Source organism: Nothobranchius furzeri, chromosome 3 (assembly GCF_043380555.1).
Source record: "Nothobranchius furzeri strain GRZ-AD chromosome 3, NfurGRZ-RIMD1, whole genome shotgun sequence".
In the NCBI taxonomy this organism is placed as follows: Eukaryota; Metazoa; Chordata; class Actinopteri; order Cyprinodontiformes; family Nothobranchiidae; genus Nothobranchius; species Nothobranchius furzeri.
Window position 1 is genome coordinate 47,156,902 of NC_091743.1, and position 19,330 is coordinate 47,176,231.

Sequence of the window (19,330 nt, forward strand, 5' to 3'; positions counted from 1 at the left end):
CGTCTCCTCCTCGCCTCAGGAGGAGCAGCCTTGCTATTTCTGGGAATGACTTTTATTAATCAGAATTATACACAGTTTGTCTTTGCAAGCCTTTTGTTGTTCTGTCAGCTGCAGAACTGCAGACTGCTCTCATCCATTGTCCAAAGTTAAAGAGCAAATTGCAGGTAATTTATTTTTAATTTCAAATAAAATGCTATCCAAAATATTTGAAATGCTTATGGTGGGTATTTTGTTTTACAATACATAACGGTCCCTTATTTTAAGTAAAAAGTGGCTTTTTTGAGCAAAGCGTCTAAAAATGCTTTATTTATTTAATTATTTATTTATTTTAACCTCTGACGCAGCGAGGGGAGTTATAAGCTAGTCCTGCCTGAAGCTCAGTGTGGCCAGTAGGTGGTTTTTGGGTAGAGAGGTCGTGTTAACGAGTACAATGTGCGAGTTCACTAGTTTTGGATTATTCTAATTTTTCTATAAAATGATAAACTGTTGTTTACGGAGGCTGTACAAACTCCAGCGGGTCCGGACATCGAGTCCACATTTCCAATAAGAGAATGAACGGCACCATCTTCCCATCCTGGTGCGTTTTGGCCAGCTGAAAACACGTCGTTTCTGGTGCGCCGGAGGATTACAATCCCAGTGATGTGATGGGAGTTCAACACGCCTCCCATCCTCCAGAGCCCCGTTATGGAGTTTTGATTAATACCTGTGGGCTCCTATAGCCCAGATCAGTGTCGGAGCCAGGTCAGGGAGGTCCGCGCTGAGCTCCAGGAGCTTTTAACAATCCCTAGCGGGCCGGGGAAGCTGGTTTCTGGGTCGGACCCAGGTCCGAACCACCTGCCCTCAATAGGATGACAGGCGTCTCTCCCTCTCTCTAAGGCGCTAAGCTACGCTACGTGAATGCATGTTAACGAGTATGAAACAGCTGACAAATGCTCATTATAGTTTATTATTGTCAAGAATCAATATGACCAATACTATTTTCTAATTGTCTGGCGCATGACAGTAATCTGTACAATATTGTGATGTCAGCACACAAGTTTGAGCTAGCTAGCTAGCTAGCATCGTTCCCTCACCGAGACACCTGCTCGCTGCACTGAACCTCCTGACTCTGCAGCTTAATCTCTCTCCGTTGTCTCTCTGGCTTGTCTCTGCTCTCTGGCACGTGCAGCAGGCTCATAACTGTATGGTTGTGATCCGCCATAATTATAAACATTTAAAGTTTCCTCTGTGTCAGAGCCGCCATTCGAATCCATATTTTTCTCTGTATCAAGCTAACAGGACTGCCGCCTGTCTGTTTGGCAGATAAAAAAAAAACGTTTTTCTCACAAAGATGATTCCTAAAGCCTATATGTGTACATTTTTATTTAGAATGACTTCCTGTTATGTTTCTCTAAACATTTGTTCAAAGGAGGCTCTAACCTGCAATTTGCTCTTTAAGGTTGTTTTGAGAAAAGGTAAATCCAGCCTCTATTAGTGTCAGCAGTTTCTCTGAGTCTAGAGGAAACGCAGATCAGGACCATTTGTCTCCATCCAGGTGAGGAAGACCCTGGATGCCACCATGCAAACCTTGCAGGATATGCTGACTGTGGAGGACTTCGATGTGTCGGACGCCTTTCAGCACAGCCGCTCCACCGAGTCCATCAAGTCCGTGGCCTCAGAGTCGTACATGAGCAAGCTCAATGTCGCCAAGAGGAGGGCGAACCAGCAGGAGACGGAAACCTTCTACTTCTCTGTGAGTTTGTGTCCGTCAGTCCAGCTGTTCAGATCTACTCTCACCTTTGTAGTCTCAAATGCTTTTATTCTAACTTTATGCTCGCCCATCCCTGGTTTTTCTCTCCTTGTAGAAATTCAAAGAGTATCTGAATGGGAGTAACCTCATCATAAAACTCCAGGCGAAGCATGACCTGCTGAAGCAGACGCTGGGAGAAGGTACAGAGTTTTATTTTAGCTACGGGGTATTTACAAGGGTTAGCTTGTTGTCCTGTAATAACAAGATCCACTACATCTTAATTCTTTAAAACCACTTTTGTTTAGTGTTTAGTGTAGCCTAGCATTCCCTGATGGACTCACATTTTAGAACCAATATCGTTTGATGCTGAGAGATGATGGATTTGTAGCCATTTGGTGAAAGCTTACTAAAACCTCTCAACTTCATCCAGTATTTCAAACCTGCTAGTGCTGGAAGAACGTGTGAAACTGTAGCTCTGTTTGTAAAACTGACCTAGTTGTAGGTATTTTTTAGGCTTTCTTGGGGCAGCTAATGTCAGTGGCCATCTTGAATGTAGTTGACAGTAAGTCAGTGTCCAAACTCAGAGCTGCTTCCCTCAGAGAACCCATTTTAAGGTTAATAATGTCGGACCAAAGCCACAAGCCTGTCCAAATTCAAATGATACTCTTAATGTGCCCTCGTTTTCGCAGAATTTCAAGGACAGTTTTGGAGTATCATCACTGGCAAGGGTTATCCCAGTATATGGTGGTGGGCTGAATGTGTTTTTGTCAGAATCGCAGACAAAGCGTGGGAGAATTAGTTTTAAATGCTAGTATATTTAACCCATTTGTGCCCAAATTTTTTTCATAGTCGTAATGCATATCATTTTATCAGTTAAGTCCCTCTGAATCATGTTATATAATTTTTTTTTCAATTATATACTGTTTTTGGGAAGAAAATGGCATATTTATGACTGGCAACTATTGTTGCCAGTGGTCACACAGCTTGTCAGTAGGTGAAATGTCACCTAATAATAGGAATAGAGAAGTAATAATAATATCGTTATAACCAGGGCCGACCCTGGGGCATTATTTTCACTGGGCAACCCCCCCCCCCCCCCCCCCCACACACACACACCCCTGTAACCTCACCCATGCATCTCACAAACAGGACTGCTCTGTTATTTTGGCGCACCTCACTGCAGCAATACCTCCCCCAATGGCTGTTCAAGGCCCAGCCCTGGTCATAACAAAGTAATAGCCTAACAGTATTGTCATAAAAATAAGAAAGGACTCAGGTTCCCCTGTATGAAATTCAAATAGTCTCCTACACCTATCTCCTGCATTAGCTTCTGGTAGAAAATAGATGGTAAAACTCTAGGATGTGAAAGGTCTGACAGATCTATGTCAAATGGTCGCTTGGACTCACCCATACTGGCTCGCAACGGGGAAGGTTGTTGTTGGTTTAGAGTAGGGCAGCACTTCATTTTGATGGTTAGCAAACACCTGAGTTAGCTTTGTTCTGCTCTTTTTGCTGATTCTGCTTTTCTCGGGATCCACTGATCGCCTTTTCTTCTTCATTTTATTTTTCCCTTTCCTCACATCTTTTGCTTTTCTCATTTTTACAATTTTTTTATTTCTTTGTTTTTGATCATTTTTGTTCCTGAGTTAAGTTTTTATTTATCGCCAGTAATATCGTCATCGCAGTATTAATCACCGTTATCGAACATCGCAGCTTTTTCCATTATCGTGCAGCCCTAGTTTAGAGTCTAAAATCAGCAGTGTCCGCTAGCAGAAGCTAGCCGTTAGCATTAACAACTCAACCACACAGCAGGAGCTCCTTCAGGCTTGTGTTATTTCTGGAGATTAAACATCCGTGTCGCAGAGCAAATATCAGGAAATAAGTCTCAAAATCCTCCCGTGTCAAGCTCTCCTCTGATGTAGCAGATTTGTCCGTGCTGTTGCAGGTGTTTCTGGGCCTTTTTAGCCCCGAGTACAGCTTGCAAGGCATTCATTCCTACCAGAGACCACTGCAAATGTATTGATAAAATGAGTTTCCCACACCTTTAATATCTGCTTTAATTTCTGGTGGTTAAAAAAAACAAACAGCCTAAGGTGGTTGTGTTGCTAGCCTTTGTTCATTAGCAGATTTTTTTAGATGAGAAAAATGCTCATATGGCAGGTCCTGTGTTCCTTTTGTTTAGCAGCACCATGGTTGCTAGGCAACATAACCTATGCTGAGATAAGGGCGGGACTAAATATGAAGGCTAGACCATCCTGATTCACGGCCACTCACGTTTTGGTCTTTGTGGTGAGGAAGGTGACCTAGTAGGACGGGGTGCTGTCCTTGAACCTGGACACACCCTAAAGATTATAGATGAAGTTAGATTCAATTCGGTCCAGTGGTTCGTGAATTATTTTACTATATGCCCATCCTGTCATGGTTTAGCAGGAACAATAAAATCTGAAGTCTACAAAGAGATGGGACCATTTTCAAGACACAAGGGAAACATGAAATATCCCTTTTCATTTTCTTGTGTTTGTGTGCACTGGCTCATATATTATCTGGTTAGTGTCTTTATGGGAGGGTATCCTTGGCTCTCTCTATTCCCCTGGGTGTTTCCTTGTCACCTCAGCCATGATGAACAGTTTATTCTCAATCAATCATCTTGACCAAGCCAGGGCTCATTTCTGCAGCTGCTCCAGTGTCAGAGGTTCACGTCCTCGTACGAGCCAGCTGAGGCTTTCAACCCGTCACCTTCCAGTCCCAGAATTAATTCATGTCTTAATTGTTTATTTTATTCTCAAGACTTGTTACCAAGACGAGAAACAATCATGTTGCAAACACTGGCACTGCAATGTGGTCAAGCGTCCGCAACGGAGCGTGGCACACGGTGCCTCCAGGTACCACGCGTGTTTAATTATTCAGATGATCAATCACGGTTGAGTCGTGCTCATTAGCTCGCCGCCTCGCGCTCAGGTCTAGCGTGTTTGTGTGTGTGCGTGGGCGGCGTGACGCAGAGACGAGATGAGGGCCACATGGCGTTTACGTCTCACTGAGCAATTTTAATAAACACAGAACATCAGAGCATGACATCAGAAAAGATGGTGCACAGATTTTTGCCTATTTGATGCAGATGATATTTTTATATTTACAGAAAGAGTGTTTAGAGAAATTAGAAGAAATTCATGAGTGGCTTTTATTCCATGTGCTTGAACATGACTATTATTTAGAGGTAGGTCAAATCAAGTTGAATGATGTATGGGAAAACACATTGTTTTTCCTTCACTTGAACGCATCAGAGGCATGGTCTCACCTGCTAGCATGATGTGTGGGGAAATAGGTTTGCAGTCACCCGTTTTCCTTGATGCAATAAAAATAATGAGGGGTTCTCTGTTGGCCCTCTCCCCAAGCAGTCAGTCCTTTAAGGAGACTTCTTCTTAAAGCTGTGCCCTGACCAGGACCAGGATGTTTAATTCTAGAATATCTTCCCTTTTTATAAAAACTGGTCAAACTTCAGAGTCTACGTGTATTGTTTTTATCCTTGATTATTTATGCTGTTTTTATGTATCTTACCTGATTCTCGTGCTTTCATTGTGTTTTGTTGATTTGTTCAAGCATTTGGCTCTTTTATGTACAGCACTTTGGTTAGCTGCCATGCTATTTTGAAATGGTGCTTTATAAATAAATTGGTATGGTATGGTATATGTAATACGTGCATGTGTGGGAGAGCCTCAACAAAAGGCTCAGTGAAGCAGCACTGACATTGTTCGCTGTCACATCTGATGGCCCCCTCCCTCTCCCAACCACACAGTGCAGCTGCCACCCCCCTGTTTCTTTGCCCTGAGAGGAGGTCTGGGACCCTTCAGGGGACCTCTGTGTCCCCTGAGGCCCAACGACTACTCGGTGGTTTTGTCAGACGAACGGCGTTAGCACAGCTCTATTCATGTCTCCCTCAGCAGTGATGTTGTCCATCAGGAAGTCCTTTAATGAGACAGAACAGCAACCACAGTCTGCATAATGTGTGCTATAAAGACACAAGAATATAACAGGCCCTGTGTGTGTGTGTGTGTGTGTGTGTGTGTGTGTGTGTGTGTGTGTGTGTGTGTGTGTGTGTGTGTGTGTGTGTGTGTGTGTGTGTGTGTGTGTGTGTGTTGTGTTTCTTTTCCTCAGGGGAGAGAGCTGAATGTGGAACAACAAGGTAAGATGCTGTTTGAGAAGTGAACAGTTTCTAATCCCTGCTTTAGTGCCACAAACATCTGTTTATTCCACTTGTCTCCAGTGTTTAGACCCAAAAGATCTACTAAAAAGCTAAATGAAGAACATGAGCTAGAAGTTATTTCTTGTACCCCTAAGAAGCCACTGCATCTTTTTGTTTTACTCTTATATCAGGTAAAGAAGGCTAGTGGCTAACGTTGAGCTAATGTTACGCTAACAATGCTAACGGTGAGTTAGAGAAAAAGTCTGTCCTAAAAATATATCAAGCTACTTTTTTCCAATTTCTAACAACTCCATATTAAAGTGAAATATATGTCTCCACTTATCTTCTGACTGTGTGTGACTCGTCTCTGCTTATCATCTAGAATATTCTGGCGCAGAGCAGTGTTGCCAACTGTTTTTGACTGAAAGTAGCTGAAGTTCCCCCCAAAAGTCACTAGATGTCGCCAAATGATGCCACGTGCTAATTTGCATACGACGCAATGACGTCATCTGGTTTGCGTGATGACGTCACCGGTCTTGTAGCGTAAATCAAATAAAACCCACGTGATTTAAAAAAATATATTTAATTTGTTTTTTAATATTTTATTAAAATAAAAACCCCATAGAGCTTCGGGAGTTGATGTCACTTCTCCCGGCATGCAACAGTTCAAATCGAAACGGCGCCATATTGGCAGGCAGAAGCCCGCAGCTGGACTATTTGTTATTGTCAGAAAACTCAATCAGACAGGAAATATGGTAGATTCCTGTTGTGCCCCAGGATGCAGAACAGACACGGACGACATAAGGAATGAGCCATCTACAGGATTCCCCAAGATCCAGAGCGCCGCAAACGTTGGATCATTGTAATAAAACGCGCTAGTGACCGGGCTAAAATGAAGCTGTGGGATCCCGAGAGTAAAGGTTTTCGCTTATACAGCGACCGCTTCATATCAGGTACTTAAACCAACGTTTCCTCAACTGTGTATGGTATTTATTTTAACTGCTTTTATTACAATTCTTAGTGGGCTTCCTAAACTTATTTTGGCGTGGCTTTTTCTGTCTTATTACTCATAGCAACAAGTAAACATCACGTAAAACGTTGCCTCGTGAGTTCTGCGTGCTGCCGTTTACATGTTTGATGATCACAGCAATTAACCGGCTAAGCCGTGTTTAATTTTTAAGCAATGGTTGATCAATTGTCAGATCACACATAAAAAGCACTTTGGATTGCTATTATCTGTCTCACCGAGACAGATCTCAGACAGATCCTGAGACGCTCCTGCCTGACATATTTATTTTATTCACGGGAAAAAAAATCAAACTAGTGATTTCTCTTGGCGTTCAGTTTATACATTCAAACAGCACAGCACTCTATTTAAACTACTTGCGTGTAAATCTGTTATTTGTCCATACATTCATCCATTTTCATCCGCGTATCCGGAGTCGGGTTACGGGGGCAGTAGCGTCGAGAGGCCCAGACTTCCCTCTCCCCAGCCGCCTGAGCCAGCTCCTCCGGGTAAATCCCAAGGGGTTCCCCGGCCATGTCCGGTGTAGTCCGCTCCGACAGCTTCTGGTGTTTTAAAAAGTATCCCAGGGGCACGGTAAGGGTCGGAGATGTTTAGTCTATTTAATTTCTGACTATATAAAACGATTTCTTCGGTTTTAAAGTGTGAAGTAAACTCCGACGAAGTAAAATCCAAGCTGATCCCGTTCATGTTCATGGTTAAGATCCGTGTTTGTTTAGCTTCTTTTACCTGCCAATATGGCGTCTACTAACTGAGAGTCATGTGGGGTCCGGAGCTCTATAGAATACAAAACAGCAGCCTTTAAAACATCAAGGAAAGATGGCACAAAAAAATGGAAGGAATATATTTGTATTTTGTCTGAAGAGAATGGAACTCTTAAAAACAAAAATATTAAATTGATAGGAATGTATGTATGATTGAATTAAAATTAATTTTCTCTTGTAGTTTTCAAGTGCCTTGATGTACTCTTCTGTTGTGATTCAGTGCTATATATTGACCTAAAAGATTATATATATATATATATATAGTTTTTATTTGGTTTTGTTGTTTTTAGTACTTTTGTGTAAAAAGAAGCAGGTCGTATTTAGTATTCAGAAACGTTACATGCAAACTGCCAATGACTTACAGTACTATTCTGTTTTTTATATAAGTTTTAAATGTGCTACGTTATTGAACTTATCATCGAGTTCCAATGTTCCTTGAATGCACCATAAGTGGTGTGAGAAGCCATGTGTGAGTGCGACGCTGGTGCCAGCCGAGCTCAGCTGCCGAAATGCGGCAGGATGGCGGAAGGAGCGGTCGCCCTTTATGTAGCTCCGGTGGCTATCTCAAATAACGGACTTGTGAAAACCCACAAAAGGTTTGATTGGCCAACGAGGGTAGCGTGATCATGCTGCAAGCACATGCGCAGATCATTTTTTTTCTGATCCTCTTGAAGGAAGGACGGTCCTGTTGCTTCAGATGCATCGCTAATCTGCAGGTGAAGTCTGCCACAAAGTTGTAGTCAAAGTAGCTGAGGGGATCAGAAATGTCGCCAGATTTGTCGCTAGGCGCTTTTTTGAAAAAAGTCGTTAAGGGGGCCTGAAAAGTCGTTATAAATGGTGACAAAGTCGCTAAGTTGGCAACACTGGCAGAGCCGTAGCTGGCAACAATTACTCAGGGGACTCGTTTGTTTTGATACGTGAACTGCAGTACCCAAATTTGAACGCAGGGTGTCATTTTTACTTCCCGCATCTTTAATTTAAAACGTTCTTAGTGGCTGAGGCAACACCTATTTTCTAAACCTGCAGTACATTTTTCATTGCGAGTTTCTATTGCTGTTTTCTGCAGACGTTAGCAGCAAAGCTAGCGAACTGTAGCACTTCCAGTCAGTATGTTTTCCCCAGAGAATCTGTTAATTGTAAAAAAAGCAACATATGTGGAAGGAGTTATAAAGTGACATTTGCAAAATCAGCTTATTTATTCTTTTTATTAGATTTAGACAAATGATTAGCTCGTTAAGTTAGTCAAAAGATCTGACTCGTCTTTAAGACGTGTTGGTCCTGACCCATCAGGACTTTTTTTTTTACTGTCTTTCTGTTTTCCGTTTCATTTACATTCGGTTGACAGATTTTGGCATTTTTGTTCCTCTTGTCCCATCAGTGCCAGGCCCCCCACCCTCCCCCCCAAACCACAGAAAATGAAGAAGCCTAGGCCATGCTCCATGTTTAACCATAAGCTGTTTAACGGCGACATGGAGACCTTCATCCAGGTAGTGGCGGTGGCTGACTGAACTCCAGGGAGGACCTCCTCTTCCTCACTTTAATCTTCTGCTCCTCCCCTCGAGATCCTGACACTTATTGCTTCAATAACTCTGCTGATGACACCCAGTCTGGGAGCTTTTTAATCCCCTGGAATGTTTTCTCATCTTTGCTCTCCTAACTCCAGTCGCTGTGAGGATGACTGAGGCAGGAGGAGACAGCAGCTGTCCCTGATCCTTCCTCTCATCAGCACCCTGTCCTCTAACCAGTGGTTTGTCATTTGAGCCCCGTTCTAACTCTGTGCTTCTCTGTGCTTTACTGCTTTCTGTCCCAGAGGAAGAAGGAACGCCCGCACTCGTATCCAGGTATCACTGCTGCTAGTGCATGCTTGCGCCACTAACATTTCACTAATAACCTGTCCCACTGCTGTGCTGCACTTTATCCATCTCCACCACCTAAAAAGTTTTGAGTTGTCTTGTAATAGCATCAAACATTACTAGGCATAGCGTTGCATTCGTTTGAGCTAATTTTCATGTGTTTTCATGCGATTTTCATTCAGGATTCAGGTCAACCGATTCCTCTTGTTGTTGAAAGCTGCATCAGATACATCAACCTGTATGGTGAGTCCCACATGGAGCTGTTTTCTTTGACACAAGGTGAATCTGTGAAGTGAAGTTTAAGCAACAAGCTGTGGGTACAGAGACCTTCTCCTTCTCTTGTGTCTATCGCTGATCTGACCCCCCCCAACCACATCTCTCCAGTTCCTCCCCGTCTACCTTCTCATCTGTCCTCGGCTTTCAGCCTGCAGGCCTTTTGCCCTGGATCTGGAGCTAATGAAGCTACAGAAAACTGATTAGATCCCTCTAACTGGAACCATATGCTGCGGGCCCGCTGTGAGGCCCTCTCCTGGAAAAAAAAAACACAACGCATCTCTCTTTATGACCAGATTACATTTCCTGCCCTCTGTTATATGTTTCCAATCGTCTCATGAAGCTGGTAATGTGGTTTTGGAGACAGCTGCAGCTCATGTGGCTCCGAATCTAAAATCTGGTTTGAATTTCTCGCAGGGCTGCAACAACAGGGAATATTCCGGGTTCCAGGATCACAGGTGGAGGTCAACGATATCAAAAACTCGTTTGAGAGAGGCGAGTCCTTCCAGTACACTTAGCATAACACTTCCACTAAAGATCTAGCTTTTTTTATGCTCGTCTGTATTCTCCCTAAGTAGGTGAAGATCCATTGATCGACGACCAGAATGAGCAGGATATTAACTCAGTAGCAGGAGTGCTGAAGCTGTACTTCAGAGGACTGGAAAACCCGCTTTTCCCAAAGGAGCGTTTCCTGGACTTCATCGCTACCATCAGTGAGTAAAACAAACAAAAACACTCAAAAGGCTAGTGAGTGGACTAGACAGGGAGAAGGGGAATAAAACTCACCTCAGACCTTTTGTAGAAACTCAGCTGTACTGAGAACAGAAAGGTCGTGCAGTGCAGCATGTGGAAGTAATCTAGACAGCCGAGTTTGGGTCTGATGTCTATCAGAGAGGCCTCATCGTTCCTCTCTCTGCATCGATGTGTCTCCTGCTAAAAAAAAAAAGAAGAAGTCTGAATGTTTACAATCATTTTCTGTGATGCTGCCTGTTGTCATCTTAAATCTGTGCTTCAGAGCTGGAATCAGGAGCTGAGAGAGCTCATCACATCCAGCAGATCGTCGTGACCCTTCCTCGGACCGTCATCATCGTCATGAGATACCTTTTTGCTTTTCTCAACCAGTGAGTTACAACTAACGTCTTCAGAGGAAATCACACCTGTATGCAAACAGAGCAGACATGCAGGGTTGTGAAGTTACTTCCGACCCTCTGCAGCAGCTGCCTGTCCTCTCATGCTAGATCGCATTAGCCTTCTTCCTCGGTTGGCCTGCAGAACAAAGATGTCGCCTTTGCATTCATCTGCATTGGGGCCGTGGTGCTTCCCCTGTTACGCGCCTCGTTAATAACGTTCAAAGATTTGTTATGATTTCCTCCTGCAGCGCTGAAAGATTTCGTTACAGAACCTTTGGATTGTGGCGCACGCTCCATATGTTTTAGTTTCCTTAGCTGAAAAGAGGGAATTAATTGGACTGTGGAGCTTTTTTTTTTTTTTTTTGCAAGATGCATCTGGCAATGTGCAATCCAGAGTAGACTGTTAAATGTGGAAAGCTACATCAGGGTTGCAGATATATCCAGTGTTGGGAACGTTACTTTAAAAAAGTAATTAGTTATAGTTACTGATTACTTTGTCAAAAAAGTAACTCAGTTACTAACTGAGTTACAAGATCATAAAAGTAACTAATTACCAACAAAAGTAACTACTTAGTTACTTTTTCATTAAAGCATGCAAGAATTACTACAATAGTAAAATATAAATGAGTAATGACTGAACATAATAAAATGTATGTCCAAATGTTTTATATAAACCTGAATAATTAAAACAAATAGGCACTTAACAGGAGGAACTAATAGGAACATTACACTAATCTAGACTATTAAGAGGTCACTGTGTGATATTTAACAAAAACCCAATCAGCTCAAATTTAAAATTGCAAATAGAAACACCTGTAAAGGTTCCCGAGCCTTTAAATGGTCTCTCAGTCTAGTTAAATTACAGAAATAAATGTAATTTTGCACAGCATTCTAATTTTTACAGCTTCACATAATTGTGTGTTTTTAGTAGCATTTCTGTTGCTACTAATCTAGTATCGGTTAAATAAATAAATAAATATCCTTTAAAATGACACTAGAAGAGGCACAAGCCTAGGACTTAAATGTACTAACATGGGTCAGACCCAACCACAGAAGAGCTGAAGCTGGGTGGTGAACACACACAGGTAGTTCTAATAACACCTGAGCTCCATGACGTCTGAGACAGATACATCAGTGTTACAGCGGGACTAAAGACATGATCAGAAACAGGTTACAGCTGGATGATCTAGGAAGGTGGAAGATCAGGACGTCTGAGCGGTGAACAGGTGAGCGGACCTTCGGGACGTCCCGCTGTCACGCTAAGGGCACGGCTGCAGACCCGCAGATTCGCTGCTGCAGCAACAAATCTGCGGGTCTGCAGCCGTAGACTATTCATCACGTCTTCCTCGTTCTTCACGGGCCATGATGCTCTTAAACATCTGCCTCTTTAGCTCCTGATCAGCTGATGATGACAGCTTCAACACACCGCACTGCTTAACGCACGCATTTCCTTACCAGTAACAGGAACAACGTTTTGATAAAAGAAGCGGGTAATTAATTAGTTTGCTTGTTACAGAAAGACATATTTTTTATTAACGCGGTTATTTTAAACGGAGTTATTACCGTTGTGTCTACAGAATGCAGTGACTGAGACCGTGAGGGTCTTTGCCCACCCGGCCAATCATCATCGTGTTTGTAAGTGTGTTACCGACACCTCTCTCTCCCCGGCTGCAGCTGAAGTGTGGCGGTCGGAAAGCCTCACACTGTTGCTCAACGTTCGACAAGCACATAGTAACGCACAGCGTTCCGTCCCCAGTAACGGTAACGGCGTTGCAACGGCGGGAAAAGTAATTAATTAGATTATTCCGTTACCTATAAAAGAACGCCGTTAGAAACGCCGTTATACTTAAACGGCGTTACTCCCAACACTGGATATATCCAACATTCTTGATTTTCCTTATTTCGGCCCAGTTCTTCACATGCGTCACTTTACTGATCTAATAAATAAATAAAATGCTCATTAAATGCATAAATCAGGAGTTGTTGGATAAAAAAATAAACAAAGGACTGGCGCTTGCTGCAACAGTTCAGCTCTGTTAAAGGTTTAGTGGAAAGGTGGAGAGTTGACATCTCACCTGCTGTAGATCGCTCTTTGAATGACCTCAGTTTGGAGAAAGAGAATGAAGTTCTGACTGGATTGACAAGCTAAAGGCTAGTTTGAATCTCAAATAGTAGTTTGTGCAAACGCTACTCTAAACCAGCAGTCCGCCCACACGCATCACTCTGTACGTAGAGCACCATGTGACTGGGGCACCAACCAGTCCAGCTTAAAAAAAGACTTCCATGAGACCCCACCACACACACACACACACACACACACACACACACACACACACACACACACACACTCTCGAACACTGGCTATCTCTAAGCGGAGCGAACCCCGCCCCCCAAGGCCATCAACAAGACGCGTGTACGACACATCCTCTTGGGCGACAAAGCCCTTGTATCCGGTTTGGTGGGTTAGTGGGCGGAGCATCTGCCTCTCACTGTTTTGCCAGGTCCTGACCCTGGTTTGGTTCCATGTCAAGGAGCGGCTCTTCCAGCGCAACCTCCTAGCGGCGGACCTGCTCTAAACCACTTTTATAAGATGATCTAAAATAGCATCAGACTAGCTGTTAGCTCATCCATCTGCTCTAATATATGCTTTACTTCTCCAAACTGAGGACATTCAACAAAACAACAAACAAAATAATTGTTACTAACTATTCTTCAGCTCTGGTCTGAGTTTCGGGATGTGTCCCCTAAAGCTTGTCCTGTCCTCCCAGTCTGTCCCAGTACAGCGACGAGAACATGATGGACCCGTACAACCTGGCTATCTGCTTCGGTCCGACTCTGATGCCCATCCCGGATGGACAGGATCCCGTGGTGTGTCAGGCCCACGTTAACGAAGTCATCAAGACTATCATCGTCCACCACGAAGTCATTTTCCCAAACCAGCGTGAGCTGGACGGACCCGTGTACGAGAAGTGCATGGCTGGTGGGGAGGAGTACTGGTGAGTCTCGCTGTAATAGAACTTCCTCAGCTAATTATTAAAGTCGTTAGTGATGAATGTGAGTGTTTTCATTTGCTGCATTAGTGACAGCCCCCACAGTGAACCAGGAACCATCGATGAAGCTGATAATGGAACAGAGCCACACACCAGTGACGAAGGTTGGTACCCGTGTGTGTGTGTGTGTGTGTGTGTGTGTGTGTGTGTGTGTGTGTGTGTGTGTGTGTGCGTGTGCCCCCTCCACCTCTATAGATGAGTCTTGTTGCTTCTCTTGGGGTTTTCGTATCTTTTAAACATTTGATCTTAGTTGTCCAACAGTCCTGAAGACGTACGCGGTTGTTTTACGAGACTCGGTGGTTTTTGGAGCAGACCGACCCTTTTAGCTCTCTTCTCGGTTGAGAAGCCAAGCTGGAGCTGCAGCAGGTTCTGATGTTAGAGGCTGAAAGCAACTTGAGTAAACAGTGCTGGCTTGCAGCACGGCCTCTTTGATCCGTGTTTCTGTGTGTGCATGAGTGCCCCCCCCCCCCCTCGCTCTTTGTTCAGTGTTAGTCAGCGATTCTCCTGGGACTTTCTCCTTTGTATTGTTTCCCCCGCCGTCCTCAGAGCGTTGAATTCCTAACTGGGCCAGGCACAAAAAGCCCAAAACGCTGTTCCTACACAGAGCCCCATCTCCTGTGCTGTCGATGAAAGGGACCTGTGTGAACCTATCTTTAAATCCCATCTTTGTGAGCTGGCGTTGCCGCTAACAAGTGCTGACGCCATTTATTTTTCCCTCTCTTGGAACAGAGAACAAAAGCTTCCAGCCTGGTGTAACTCGAAGGCCTTGCTTCAGAAAGTCTTTTAGAAATCACAGGCTCCGGTGTTGCTGTCGGCGCGCTCTGGCTCCGCTTCATTTCTCCTGAAAGAGAAACAGGTTCATGGTAATTGGGAAGTCGTCCTCCTGCTGTCATAATTGGAGCCTTTTTTGTTTGATTTGAACAGAATTAAAAGCACATTTGAAGAAATGCTGCATTAAAACGCTCCCGCTTTAACACCCGACTCTGGTGGATTTTGAATCAGAGTTTTCTCATTAGGCAGAGAACAGTCCTATTAATTCAGACTGCCTCCTACTGGACGGCTGGAAGAACTACAGGATCATAGAAAGGATCATAGGTTTGTAATATTTCAATGAAACATCACTTTATAATGAGGGGTTTGTTTTGACATTTTCTTATCCAACTGAAAAATCATCCATGGTTGGAGTTGAAACATTACTCAGATTTATGTTTTATATTTTAGAATCTTTCTAAAAAAGCAGACTAGAGACTTAAGAGGCCCATGTGATGGGCTTGTGAGCTCTCTTTTACCCCATCATGGAAAATCCACTCTTTGGAGCTTATTACTATGTGATATTGTTGTTTCCCCGTGAAACAAACAAACAAACAAACAAACAAACAAACCCTTTTTGGATGCAATTACCTGTTTCAATTGTAAAGTTTGAGTTTTACTTTGAAAATCCTCTAAAGCCTTAATGGAAACTCCTCCTTGGGCCTTGCTCCTGTCCTGGAAGCTAGTCTCTGGTCTAAAATCTGTCACCCCTGGCCAGCACAGGATATGTGGCGTAAGAGACTAGTGGTTAGAGTGCCCAGACACATGCCCTAACCACTGGACCACCATAACCAATACAGCAATCCACTCGCCAAAGATGCTGTTGTGGCACATCTTGTCAGAGCCGGCGTGGGCGGAGTTTCACTGAAACCAAGCGTTTTATTTGCAGGTATAAATTGAGGCTGATGAAAATAACTCGTATTTAAGATAAATGACATCTCAGTAGTGCCATCAGTAATATTTGATCATCTCCTGTGCCCACCGTTGCTCTGAAAGGTCTAAAACAACATGATATGGAACCTTTGAATGTGTATTTTTTATTTTTGCAGAACTAAAAGAGGTCTTCTTCCCTGAGAAGGACTTTTTTTATTGAACCCTTCTTGCACCATGATGCTGCAGCACAAACCGCATAATCCTCAAGCTGCTTTCGGTGTTTTAACCCTCTGGAGGCCGGCGTTGCAGATTCGCAACGTTAAAACCTGCCTGCCTGGTTACTCCACACACGTATCCATGAGCATTTTTAACTCCGAAGTACCCCTGAAGGACTTAGTTGTTCGTCCTTTTATCAAAACTTATTTAGAGCCTGAGAGGGTTAAAACCTGCAACCAGTTCAGGATTATTTGCGCTTCAAGCCCGCGCGCCCCCGTTAATACAGGAGTGTTTGTTTAGTTGAATGTTTGGGTTTTTGCTCTCTTCTTTCGGTTTTAGATGACTTATTCACCCATTGTGGTTGCAGTGATGAACTGTGCTCTTCACTGTTTGTGTTTTATTCCAGTTCCATTTGACTCCATCTTTTCTCTTGTGTAAAGAAATTGTTTCATCTGTTGCATATTCATCATTACTTCCTATAAATAAATCTCACCATTAATAGCATTTTCCCTCTAGAATCTTACATTTCTAAATCTTGTAGCTGTTATTTATTTTTCCAGGTAATCTCTGAGGTTTTACTGCTTAGCCTCTCAGTCTCAGTCTTATTACGCAACCTTTTACTAAAATGCCTCCAATTTTGAATTGATGGTAATTATTTACATTTCATCCCGTATTAAACACCCAAGAACTTTTTTTGTATTATTTCACCTCAGTTGTTTTTTCTACAGCATGTAAATATGATTGCTCGTGGTTTTAGACACTAAATTAACTAATTATAAAAGGTAGTCCTGTTTAAATGTTTTTTCTTCTTGTCTGTGTTTTCCAGAGATCGAGCAGATCGAAGCCATCGCTAAGTTTGACTACGTGGGACGCAGTCCCCGAGAGCTGTCCTTTAAGAAGGGAGCCTCTCTGCTCCTGTACCACCGAGCATCTGAGGACTGGTGGGAGGGACGCCACAACGGCGTGGATGGACTCATCCCGCATCAGTATATCGTCGTACAAGACCTGTACGTAACCCCTCACGCTGTAACAAATACGTCCTCTGCTTTTGACTTGAGGGATTTTGTTTGTGTTTATCTCCGCTCCGTCAGGGACGACGCCTTCTCAGATAACCTGAGTCAGAAAGCAGACAGCGAAGCCAGCAGTGGGCCGCTGCTGGAAGAAAAGGGGTCGTCCAAGAACGACATCCCATCTCCAAGCGACCAGTCACTGGATCCTACCTTTGGAGGAGTCGTGGGGAGGTGAACGGAGCTAAAAACAAACACGTCTCACATTTTAAAAGGAGGAGTTCTCCTCATGGGTTTGTTCCTCTGTAGGGTGCGGTTACAGTCGGATGGAGCTGCGATCCCGCGCCATCGGAGCGGGACGGAGACCCAGAGTCCAACCAGAGGAACTGACACACCTCCGAGGGCGGCAGCTTGTCCCAGTAGTCCTCACAAAATGTCCATCAGCAAGACTCACATGGAGAGCCCAGAGAAAAGGCGGCTTGGTACTTTTGGAAGTGCGGGCAGCATCAACTACCCCGACAGGAAGGTGTACCCTGAGGGACACCCACTGAGACCTGTAACAGGGGCCACACGCCACAGCAGCCTGGGGGACCACAAAACGCTGGAGACGGAGGCGTTAGCTGAGGTCAGACCTCATGGCCCGTGTCTTCATGAGGGAGACAAACTAGAATGATAATTTAGTGAATAGTTTCATTTTGTTTTGGTGCTTCAGTGAACATGCGTTGTTTTAGTCCTCCTGAACATCTCTCTGCCGTGAGCTGACCGAGTTTCTGCTTCATCTCTGCAGGACATAGAGAAAACCATGACGACGGCGCTCCATGAACTGCGTGAGCTGGAACGACAGAATGCGGTCAAACAGGCTCCTGATGTGGTTCTGGACACGCTGGAGCCCATGAAGAACCCCGTCAGCTCAGAGCCCGGCGGTCTGCTTAACACCATCATGATGATCCGTGACCCGGACGCCGCCATGCGCCGCAGCAGCAGCTCCACCTCAGAGATGATGACCACCTTCAAGCCTGCTCTCTCTGCCCGGCTGGTCGGGGCCCAGCTCCGCCCTCCGTCCATGAGACCGACGCGGCCGTCTCCGACGCCGCACCGCTCCAGCAGCTCCAGCTCCTCGGGCGTTGGCAGCCCCGCCGTTACCCCCACCGAGAAGATGTTCCCTAGCAACAGCCCCGCCTCAGGCTCCAACATGAACCTTTCTGGTGACGGCGAGGACAAGTCTGTTAGCATGTAGCGGTGAGGAGGCTTTCAGAGTGAAAGGAGAGCTGACATCCATGGTAACAGCTATGTTGCCATGGCGACAGAGCAGCAGAGGAAGCTGTAGCAATGTCGCACGTACAGCTCAGCTCTCTTTGACTTAACCCTAAATGTCTACTTGTCTTTCAGTTACACGTCAGCGTGAACAGACGTCTGTGGCCCTGAAGCAATACTTGTGTAAAAGTCGGTCCGGCTGACATGTTGACTGGACTGATGCAGGCATCCAGGCTAAAATACTAACTCTGAGAGGGCGCAGGACTCGTTTCTGTAAATACAAACGTACTTCATGTCACCACGCTTTCTTTTTAAAAAGAACTTAAAACATTGGACGTTCAGCAAAGAAACAACCAGGTGACTCTTGCTTCTGCATGCAGGGTTTGGGGGAAAAAGGGAAATGAAAAGAGTTGCATCACCTAAAGGGTATATGGCATAAGGCTTGAGCCAGTACAATAATAGTAGGTTTAAACCTCATGATGGCACCATCACAATGATATTTCAGCCATTTTAAAGTGTTCTATTGTATAAAAAAAACACCCCTTATTACATACAGCAGCAGACATGTGCAGCATGGTAGCCTTCCAGGACCGGAGTTGGTAACCCCTGCTCTAGATGCTCTTGCTGCTACATTTAGTGGATGAGGATGACTATAATATTTTTACACAACATGGTCCATGCAAAACTGGCAATGGTGTAAAGGTTATTTTGATAATAGTGGACTTCTATGTTGAGGATGGAGTCGGTTTAAGACGGCATTAACACACCGTGGTCCTGTGTGCACCTAGTCTGGCAAGCCAGACTACATAAATGTATTATTTAGTCTGGCAACGCTCCATTGACGGCTCTCGGTTGTGGGGCGGGTTCTACCGTTGTCTTTCAAATGATCTCTGCATGCTACTGGACAATGAATGTGACATTCTCACCACAACAGCCATCAGTAAATGAGACGGTCCACAGTTGAAGAAGGAGAAAACACATCATTTAAAAAAAAAAAAAAAAAAAAAAGCACTTAAATACATCTATCTGCTCCTGATTCTAATGATGCCCAAGCTCTAATAGTCCAAAACTGATGTAAAAGCTGTTTCAAACGAGCTGTCGCCATCTTGTTTCACTCTGTTGCATCATCCCACCCACCAGGCATATAGAGTGCCCTGATTGGCCCAC

The 19,330-nt window shown here is 44.2% G+C and overlaps 1 protein-coding gene across 3 annotated transcripts in view; it reads left to right on the forward strand.

Moving 5' to 3' along the window:
* Positions 1-18,432, forward strand: part of srgap3 (SLIT-ROBO Rho GTPase activating protein 3) — an 88,720-nt gene extending 70,288 nt beyond the window's left edge. Inside the window, exons 9-23 of one of the 3 annotated variants that reach the window (XM_070549241.1) lie at positions 1,535-1,732; positions 1,845-1,929; positions 5,882-5,909; positions 9,076-9,184; positions 9,733-9,793; positions 10,241-10,318; positions 10,402-10,536; positions 10,839-10,944; positions 13,722-13,949; positions 14,034-14,107; positions 16,729-16,909; positions 16,994-17,143; positions 17,219-17,534; positions 17,697-18,148; positions 18,299-18,432. In XM_070549241.1, the coding sequence (XP_070405342.1) occupies positions 1,535-1,732; positions 1,845-1,929; positions 5,882-5,909; positions 9,076-9,184; positions 9,733-9,793; positions 10,241-10,318; positions 10,402-10,536; positions 10,839-10,944; positions 13,722-13,949; positions 14,034-14,107; positions 16,729-16,909; positions 16,994-17,143; positions 17,219-17,534; positions 17,697-18,146 (2,199 nt within the window). In that variant the 3' untranslated portion in view covers positions 18,147-18,148; positions 18,299-18,432. Of the gene's footprint in view, positions 1-1,534; positions 1,733-1,844; positions 1,930-5,881; positions 5,910-9,075; positions 9,185-9,507; positions 9,539-9,732; positions 9,794-10,240; positions 10,319-10,401; positions 10,537-10,838; positions 10,945-13,721; positions 13,950-14,033; positions 14,108-16,728; positions 16,910-16,993; positions 17,144-17,218; positions 17,535-17,696 lie in introns of all 3 variants that reach the window. The other 2 variants (XM_015959825.3, XM_070549242.1) reach the window with 2 other exon arrangements.
* The last annotated feature ends 898 nt before the right edge of the window (positions 18,433-19,330 follow it).